This window comes from Hordeum vulgare, unplaced genomic scaffold (genome assembly GCF_904849725.1).
Source record: "Hordeum vulgare subsp. vulgare unplaced genomic scaffold, MorexV3_pseudomolecules_assembly, whole genome shotgun sequence".
Taxonomy (NCBI): domain Eukaryota; kingdom Viridiplantae; phylum Streptophyta; class Magnoliopsida; order Poales; family Poaceae; genus Hordeum; species Hordeum vulgare.
Window position 1 is genome coordinate 29385 of NW_025422588.1, and position 10280 is coordinate 39664.

The window sequence follows — 10280 nt, forward strand, 5'->3', positions numbered from 1 at the left end:
ACCTCTTAAAAAGGGCACAAGCATGAAATCACAATTTCATCTCTTTAGAACATCTCTTATGTTCCGTGACGTTTCAAAACGTCTTCGGTGCCTTGCTTCTAAGCCATTAAGTATTTTGTACTGAACTATCGTGTAGTCATCAGAAACGTGTATGTCGGATGTTCACAACATCTACAGACGACGCTCGAGGTGCAGCACACCGAGTGGTGCATTAAGGACATAAGCCTTCTTCGCAGCAACGAGGACAATCCTCGGTTTTACAGACTCAGTCTGCAAAGTTTGCTACTATCAACTTTCAACTAAATTTTCTCTAGGAACATATAAAAACAGTAGAGCTATAGCGCAAGCTACATCGTAATTCGCAAAGACCATTAGACTATGTTCATGACAATTAGTTCAATTAATCATATTACTTAAGAACTCCCACTCAAAAAGTACATCTCTCTAGTCATTTGAGTGGTACATGATCCAAATCCACTATCTCAAGTCCGATCATCACGTGAGTCGAGAATAGTTTCAGTGGTAAGCATCTCTATGCTAATCATATCAACTATACGATTCATGCTCGACCTTTCGGTCTCATGTGTTCCGAGGCCATGTCTGCACATGCTAGGCTCGTCAAGCTTAACCCGAGTGTTCCGCGTGTGCAACTGTTTTGCACCCGTTGTTTGTGAACGTTGAGTCTATCACACCCAATCATCACGTGGTGTCTCAAAACGAAGAACTGTCACAACGGTGCACAGTTGGGGAGAACACAATTTCGTCTTGAAATTTTAGTGAGAGATCACCTCATAATGCTACCGTCGTTCTAAGCAATATAAGGTGCATAAAGGATTAACATCATATGCAATTCATAAGTGACATGATATGGCCATCATCATGCGCTTCTTGATCTCCATCACCAAAGCACCGACACGATCTTCTTGTCACCGGCGTCACACCATGATCTCCATCATCATGATCTCCATCAACGTGTCGCCATCGGGGTTGTCGTGCTACTCATGCTATTACTACTAAAGCTACGTCGTAGCAATATAGTAAACGCATCTGCAAGCACAAACATTAGTTTAAAGACAACCCTATGGCTCCTGCCGGTTGCCGTACCATCGACGTGCAAGTCGATATTAACTATTACAACATGATCATCTCATACATCCAATATATCACATCACATCGTTGGCCATATCACATCACAAGCATACCCTACAAAAACAAGTTAGACGTCCTCTAATTGTTGTTGCATGTTTTACGTGGTGACCATGTGTATCTAGTAGGATCGCATCTTACTTATGCAAACACCACAACGGAGATATCTGAATTGCTATTTAACCTCATCCAAGGACCTCCTCGGTCAAATCAGATTCAACTAAAGTTGGAGAAACCGACACTCGCCGGTCATCTTTGAGCAACGGAGTTACTCGTAGCGATGAAACCAGTCTCTCGTAAGCGTACGAGTAATGTCGGTCCGAGCCGCTTCGATCCAACAATACCGCGGAATCAAGAAAAGACTAAGGAGGGCAGCAAAACGCACATCACCGCCCACAAAAACTTTTGTGTTCTACTCGAGAATACATCTACGCATGAACCTAGCTCATGATGCCACTGTTGGGGAACGTCGCATGGGAAAAAAAATTCCTACGCGCACGAAGACCTATCATGGTGATGTCCATCTACGAGAGGGGATTTCCGATCTACGTACCCTTGTAGATCGCACAGCAGAAGCGTTAAGAAACGCGGTTGATGTAGTGGAACGTCCTCACGTCCCTCCAACCGCCCCGCGAACCGTCCCGCGATCCGTCCCACGATCCGCTCCGATCTTGGGCCGAACGGACGGCACCTCCGCGTTCAGCACACGTACAACTCGACAATGATCTCGGCCTTCTTGATCCAGCAAGAGAGACGGAGAGGTAGATGAGTTCTCCGGCAGCATGACGGCGCTCCGGAGGTTGGTGGTGATCTAATCTCAGCAGGGCTCCGCCCGAGCTCCGCAGAAAAGCGATCTAGAGGTAAAACCGTGGAGGTATGTGGTCGGGCTGCCGTGGCAAAAGTTGTCTCAAATCATCCCTAAAACCCCACTATATATAGGAGGGAGGGAGGGGAGGAGGCAGCCTCAAAACCTAAAGTTTTGGCCGAAATTGGAGGTGGAGGAGTCCTACTCCAATCCTACTTGGAGTAGGATTCCACCTTCCCACTTGGAAACTCTTTCCACTTTGTGTTTTTTCCTTCTCAAATCTTATGGGCCTTAGTGGGAACTTATACCCGCCCACTAGGGGCTGGTTTATCTCTTCCCATAGCCCATGAGACCCCTTGGGGTGTGACACCCCTCCTGATGGTCCCCGGCACCCCTCCCAGCACTCCCAGTACACTACCGATGAGCCCGAAACTTTTCCGGTAATGCACGAAAACCTTTCGGTAACCAAATGAGGTCATCCGATATATCAATCTTTGTTTCCGGACCATTCCGGAAACCCTCGTGACGTCCGTGATCCCATCCAGGACTCCGAACAACATTCGGTAACCAACCATATAACTCAAATACGCATAAAACAACGTCGAACCTTAAGTGTGCAGACCCTGCGGGTTCGAGAACTATGTAGACATGACCCCAGAGACTCCTCGGTCAATATCCAATAGCGGGACCTAGATGCCCATATTGGATCCTACATATTCTACGAAGATCTTATCCTTTGAACCTCAGTGCCAAGGATTCATATAATCCCGTATGTCATTCCCTTTGTCCTTCCGTATGCTACTTGATTCGATCGTCAGTATCCGCATACCTATTTCAATCTCGTTTACCGGCAAGTCTCTTTACTCGTTCCGTAATACAAGATCCCGCAACTTACACTAAGTCACATTGCTTGCAAGGCTTGTGTGTGATGTTGTATTACCGAGTGGGCCCCGAGATACCTCTCTGTCATACGGAGTGACAAATCCCAGTCTTGATCCATACTAACTCAACGAACACCTTCGGAGATACCTGTAGAGCATCTTTATAGTCACCCAGTTACGTTGCGACGTTTGATACACACAAAGCATTCCTCCGGTGTCAGTGAGTTATATGATCTCATGGTCATAGGAACAAATACTTGACACGCAGAAAACAGTAGCAACAAAATGACACGATCAACATGCTACGTCTATTAGTTTCGGTCTAGTCCATCACATGATTCTCCTAATGATGTGATCCCGTTATCAAGTAACAACACTTGCCTATGGCCAGGAAACCTTGACCATCTTTGATCAACGAGCTAGTCAACTAGAGGCTTACTAGGGACAGTGTTTTGTCTATGTATCCACACAAGTATTGTGTTTTCAATCAATACAATTATAGCATGGATAATAAATGATTATCATGAACAAAGAAATATAATAATAACTAATTATTATTGCCTCTAGGGCATTTCCAACAATTATATTAAAAGTTCAATCTTAGTATGTTTATATTCCTATTGAAATTGGTGATTGGGCTTAACATCATATGGAAATATGTGTTAGCCCAAATTACTACTCCACAGGTGAGGCACACAGGCAAAAGCTACTGTCTGCTCTCTCTTCTTACTAGCTGCACTCAGTCACACAGTTGAAGTACACACACTTGAGAGGCTCACATATAATACTAGTACTTTGCTCTTTGGCTGATGGAGCGAGTGGAATGAAAATGGCATAAGTTGCATCGATGGGCATCAACCCTTTCTATAGTCTTACAAACCGACTAAGACCTAAAAATTATATGGAGATTGTATTGATGTGAATTATATATATATATAATTATATGGAGAGTTAATTATATATATATAAGATTAACTTATCTTACAAGCGAGCATATATATACAATTATATGGAGATCTGAATTATCGGGACTAGAGCCCGTCTATTCGATTACATGGACAAACATCAGTAATGGCCCCTAGCTACACTAAATCGTTCTTTGTCATCTATAGCTTCCGTCCTCAGAAAGGTCGCAAGCTCCTCTGCAACAGCAATCGCGCGTTGCTCTGATAGGACTTTCTCCCTCATCGCCGTGTACTATATAAGAAGAGGAGATGAATATGAATATCAATCATGATAACAAAGAATGACGGGTAAAAATAGAGGTGTGAATGTTCATTGCTTACGTCGAATCTGTGATCCTTGTGCTCAGAGGTAAACGTGCGAATGGTCTCGCAAACATAGTATCCGCATAGATGCGTCCCCCGTGGCTGCTGGTCGCACTTTACGAGAATAGAATATATATAATCAAAATAATAATCTAGCATCATAAATGTATTGAAAATAGAAGTATATCATACTACTACTTACCTGAGCCGCTCTAAAGGCCAGCTTCTCAGGCTCGATACCGGGAGTCACGCACTTGAACCGCTTCCAAACCCTGCCCGACAAGGATAATGATCTGCTAAGTTTTTCATTAATTGATATATCAGAAAATCATCGAAAGAGACCGATGGAGCGCAAGAATAATTGAAATTACCCTTACCCTTGGAGCATGTCATGCAGTCTTTGGAACTGTTCCAAGGGTCTCGATAATGGGTCGAAGGCATCAACTCTTCCCTTATCAGTTTGAATATCCAACAGAATCCAATGGAAGCTGCACATGTATATATATATATATGTGTGTGTCAGTAACTTATCAATTACACTTATAAGTGAATGGACACAACAGAGTAAAGACCCTCACCTGAAGTTGTATGAAAACAGTATGTGGTCACGGAAATTTTGATCTGTTAGAAACCTTAGAAGGTTTTCCTCCGTCTCCTTGGGTTTATCAGTTAGCGTCGCTATATGTATTTTATCTGGGTCAATAAACCCAATATTTAGGATGTTCTTACTTTTACAATCCAGAATCTTCATTCTGCATAATAGAGTACAAGTTATATATAGACAATGAATTGAAATAACTAAACAAGTTATATGTAGACAACGAATTGAAAAACTTATAGACAATAGCAACTCATAAGCGATTTGTCGAGGGCGTCGGCATTGTACATCTGGAAGAGTTCATCAAAGTCGATATGGATTTCTTCGGGGCGGCCGTAGTACTCCCGTGAGACACTCACCACGATCATCGTTCTCCCATTATTTGATTCACTTAAGTACCATGTATGCAAGTAACGCATATTTGTTGGGAGATCATTTTTGCTGACCAAAGGCGCTCCCATGACAAACTGTGGCTTAAGGGCTACCACAGTCTTGGGTAACCTGTCGTCTTGGGAAGCCAGAATGTCTTCAACCGGGATACCCCATTCATCCGCCCACTTCTTTGCTAATTCCAAATATTGCCCCTGCATCGGAGGGGGGACATTCTCGGGTAACACCCTGAGGGGTGGGATCGACTGTTTGGCCTGTTGTCCAAGCTGAGGAACGTCTGATCTTTTTTTCTTGTAGTTGAACTTGATTTGCTCCCACTTGCACTTGCACGTGATCTTCTCTTTTTCACTTCCTTCTGCAATGTGCGTGTATAGTCATCAGGCTTACGGTGTAAGTCATACTGTGATGGAAGGGTCGTGAAGTATTTTGCAAATGCTATTTGCTTCTCGGTGTATTCCGGGCGGGGCTCGGGTTCCTTCTTTTTTATCTGCGCATCATGATGTTCCTTTGCTATCCTGGCGTTTTCCTCGGGGGTACGATCATAAGGTCTGATAGGAAGATTAGCATGAGGTACCTTTGGGAGGGGCGACAGTTTGCGCTTTGGGGGGCTCCGTCGCTTAGAAATCATCGGCGGAGCGTTCTTGCTGGCACGCTTCCGCTTAGTATCCGGAGCGGGCGGCGGCGGAGACGGACGACCCAAGTCTGGTGGCGGTGATCGAGATGGACTCGTGTTGTGCTGGCCGACGTCATGTGGAGGGCTTGGAGGTGCTGTGACTGCAACTCTCCTCCTCAAAAGGATTCATGCCATCTGTACTCAGACCTAACCATAAGTTCCTTACGCCAGCTGCAAATCTCGGGAACTCTCTCTCAATTTTTCTCCACTGCCGACCATCAGCGGTGTGCCTCAACTTATCGTTTTTCATACGATCTTCCATGTGCCATCGCAACAACTTCGCATGATCTTTATTTCTGAACAGACGTTTCAACCGTGGTATTATAGGAGCATACCACATCACCTTGGTAGGAACCCTCTCCCTGGGTGGCTCGCCCTCAATATCACCAGAGTCATCTTTTCTGATCTTATACCGCAATGCAGTGCATACCGGGCATTCATCCATATTCTCGTACTTCTCACCGCGGTAGAGGATGCAGTCATTAGGGCATGCATGTATCTTCTGCACGTCTAATCCTAGAGGGCAGACAAGCTTGTTTGCTTCGTACGTGCTGGCGGGCAATTCGTTCTTTCTTGGAAGCATCTTCTTCATCAGTACCAGCAACTTTTTGAATGACGAGTCAGTCACACCGGTCTCTGCCTTCCACTTCAGCAATTCCAGTGTGCTACCCAGCTTCTTCTGGCCATCTTCACAAGTTGGGTACAACAATTTGTGGTGGTCCTGTAACATCTGCTCGAACTGCAACCTCTCCTTTTCTGTGTCGCAACCTCGCCGTACATCAGAAATGACCCGGCCAAGATCATCAGCGGGCTCATCTGGTTCCCGTTCTTCATCCTGATCTTCTTCTTCATTGTCTTTCATTGCGGTATCAGCATACTCAGGGAACATAGATCGGTAGTTGTCATCATCGGTCTCTTCTTCTTCATCGTCGTCTTCCATCATAACCCCTCTTTCTCCGTGCTTGGTCCAAACATTATAGCCCGACATAAAACCGGACCGAAGCAGGTGGCTCTGAATGACTCTTGAGGAAGTGTAATCCTTCTCATTCTGACATTCAACACATGGACAAAACATAAAGCCACCACCATGCTTGTTCGCATTGGCTGCATCTCGAAAAGAATGCACGCCTTCTCTGTAAGCGGCTGTGCGTCGATCACCGTACATCCATGGATGGCTCATCTGCATTATACGACAGTATGTCAAATACAATCACGATCCTAAAAATTAGTACCGCACGATCTAAACGAGGAAATATAGTTGCTAACCTTTTAGAATAAGTAGAAATAAAGAGGAAGAGGTTTAAGCGTGGCTGAGGCATCTCATATCGTAGTTGTGTTCGGTGAACTGAAGCGGCATCGCTCTAACACACATTTCAACAAACACCTCTAGTGCATAAAAAAATGGAGAGCTAGCACACACCCACACTCTTCCATCCAAGAAAAATGCAAGGAAGAGGGGAGAGGGGGGCTGTGCTATATATAGGCAGAGGACTTTAGTCCCGGTTTGAGACACAAACTGGGACTAAAGGTGGCGCACATGCGGGCTGCACACCGCATAGCCCTTTAGTCCCGGTTTGGGACACAAACCGGGACTAAAGGCTTCTTACGGGCTGGGACTAAAGCCTCGAGAGAGGCATTGCGATTTGGGGCGACGTGGCCGGGCCTTTAGTCCCGGCCCAGAGGCAGGCCGGGACTAAAGGGTCCAGGCCAAAAGCCCGTTTTCCACCAGTGAGGGTTCTTTCAGTTATGTCTTTACTTCACAGTTCAGTTTGTAGGTCTTTTAACTCTATCCTCATTTGATATGAAAGTATTTTATTGATAATTTTTCTATAAACTTTATCAAAATTCATTGAGTTCGACTGTATATTTTGACATGGCGGGACTACTAACTAGGCAAGTCTGAAAAATTAAAAACAAACAATTAAAGAAGTTGCCCTGCATTCTCTCCAGATTTTTGCCACGGAACACAGCACAGCAGGAGTAACCGCATTTCATCATCGTAACACATAACCTCTTCTGTGTTGATACTAGTACTTAATAAATCTCAGCAGTCCTATACCAAAACCTGAAAGATCTAGGCATCGCAGAGCAGCAAAACAATGCCATTTCCAGATTCATCTAGCATACCATGAAAGTCTTACATAGGTTGCCTAGCAAGATTGGAAGAAGGCACGAGCATAAGCCTAGAACACTGCCTGCCGAACATCAGCTCCTGAACCTAGGGGAAGCAATGCACTGCTGTCAAGCATTAGGCGGCGCGAACGAGCCAAAGCATCAAAATACCGAGGAATCGCCATTGCTAGGATGGCTCAGCTGGTGAGCGCCGAGAGCATGCCCCCACCACTCTTCGAGGCCAGAACCACCTCCCAGCCAGGCCCTTTCAAGGGGACAAGATGGGCTGCATTGGGAGCCATGGCAGGGCCGGTGAGGTCACTCCGGTCCATCAGCTTCAGAAGGTCCTCATCGCTGATATCCGTCTGGATCATCCTGTCTTCCTCACCCTGCTCATCCCTCAGCAGCGCCAGCAGCTCCGCCTCCTGCAGTTCTCAACGAAAAGTAGGAACACATCAGCAATCATGCAATCGTTTGATGATCACTGAAGAGACAATTTACACGGTACAGTGAACACATTCTTCTATATTCCGAACAAAAAAAATTACATCTTGCATCTAAGGCGTTAGGCTTAGCGGCATCTTGTTGAAACTGTCCCTTCCCAATCACCACATGCTCTAGCTTCAGCTTTCCAAAAGCTCTCTTGATAATCCGTCCCTGCGACAATGAGGAGATGAGCTCAATGCCACAAAAACTAGCCAAGCAAGAGTCTGAAGATGATCCCCTAACCATACCTCAACAGAATTCGATGTTGCCAACCGATAACCTCACCTCAGCTGGACAGATCTCGCTCCTCCGGTCGTTGGGGATGGACTCAACTCGATCCCATCCGTGCACACCAGACGTCTTCACTGGATGGAGTGGTACCGGACCCGCCGGCGCTCCTCTCTGCGGCTTGATGCGGTCTCGCTCCAGTCAGCCTCGTCGATGTGGTCTCTCTTCCCCCTCGCCTCGATCGGGATTAGATTAGGGTTCGCGAGCGCGATCTGGGTCGGGAGTGGATGGTCAGACGCGGTCGCTCGCCTGTCTAATAGGCCTTGCAATCCCAGCAGCGGGCCACCTTCCAATGGTCTGGCGGAAGGACCAATGCACGAGAGGCCTTGCTTTCGGTCCGTGGAACAGCAGCCCACAGGACAGCTGGGCTAGATTTAACACCCAACTGATCAGATCGACTTAGGTAGGAAATCCGACGGTAAGAAACTCCCAGATCGCGAAAACGGACGGCCGAAAATGCAAATCGCTATGAGGACGGGGACTAGATGCGGTTATATTGTCCTTAATAGCATGTACGTGCATTATAACACACAGAAGTAATCTCGGTCGTTCCGCGCCCTTGCCAGACCGGCCGCCTCTGCCATCCTGCCTCGCTGCTCCCTATTCTATTCATACCATGACGGCGCGACGCAGGATTCTACGTTTGTCAAATCTTCTGGATCCTCCGAATCCAACCAGTAGGAAACAGCCAAGGACACAAGGTTTAACACTTCGGTACATCACACCATCTACTAATATTTACTTCTTATCTTGTATCATTGTTGAAATTATACATCAGATATATGTAGTTTAATTGTTTTGTTTGTGTGATTTGCGATGCTATGATTCGATGAATAGTGCCTATCTTATACTTGTCCGAAAAAATATTGTGATCATGATGCAAATTATTTTGTATGAGTTCCTATTTGTGATTGAAACATTTCCTATGTCGAACTTATCCAATATAGCTTTTCGAGATATTGCAATTCAGCGGCTATAAATAGAAAAACGTTGCCAAACACCATTAAGATTAATTCATTTTTAGCCGGTTCCTTCAAGTTCTCGAGCTAGTGAAATTGTTAATGAGGCTAATGTGCAAGTTACAAATCCCAGCCCAATTGTCACTCATGATGAGGATATGATGTACATCGCTAATATTGCAAAACAAGCAAAAACATGTCAAATAAGGAGATATCACTAGACAATCAAGATGAAGCTCGATATTTCTATATTGACTGACCTTATTGCCGAGAAGTACCCCAAAACACTCTCAATATAAATTTATATTTTAAGCACCACCAAATGGGGGACGACTTACTTCGGTACTGCACGATCATATACATTCAAGAAAATTTAGCAGGTAAGTTCTCTTCCGTTGAAATTATAAAAAAAAATCATCTTATTGGCAATTTTAGAGGTAAATTTAAATGCATACAACTGTATCCATGTTTTGTAGCATGTGGCGCATATCACAGTATGATAATAGTTATTTTTTCGTCTTAAATTTTTTGATGGACTTGGCTTGGCCTTCCTTATATCAAAATCCCGGATCCACCCTTGTTTGGTGGTGTCCGTTGTCTTCAACCTTTGTTTAGTTTTGGGTTTCATTGTGACATAGATGTGCAGGGGATCATGGTTGTTGCATGCTATGTAT

The 10280-nt window shown here is 45.1% G+C and overlaps 1 protein-coding gene across 1 annotated transcript; it reads right to left on the minus strand.

Annotated features, from left to right (window-relative positions):
• Positions 1-7735: 7735 nt before the first annotated feature.
• LOC123420758 (ATP-dependent DNA helicase DDM1-like) lies at positions 7736-8702 on the minus strand. The gene is made up of 4 exons (XM_045107428.1): positions 8693-8702; positions 8608-8639; positions 8429-8530; positions 7736-8298 (listed from the first exon to the last, which is right to left on the minus strand). Exons 1-4 carry the CDS (start codon positions 8700-8702, stop codon positions 8071-8073), a joined length of 372 nt encoding a protein of 123 aa, XP_044963363.1. The 3' UTR covers positions 7736-8070.
• Between the last annotated feature and the right edge of the window lie 1578 nt (positions 8703-10280).

Excerpts from the sequence above, each read along its gene's own strand:
- LOC123420758 (XM_045107428.1), bottom strand. Across the intron at positions 8,531-8,607 it reads CAACATCGAATTCTGTTGAG|GGACGGATTATCAAGAGAGC; the intron begins GTATGGTTAGGG and ends TCATTGTCGCAG. Across the intron at positions 8,299-8,428 it reads CTAAGCCTAACGCCTTAGAT|GAGGCGGAGCTGCTGGCGCT; the intron begins GCAAGATGTAAT and ends TGAGAACTGCAG.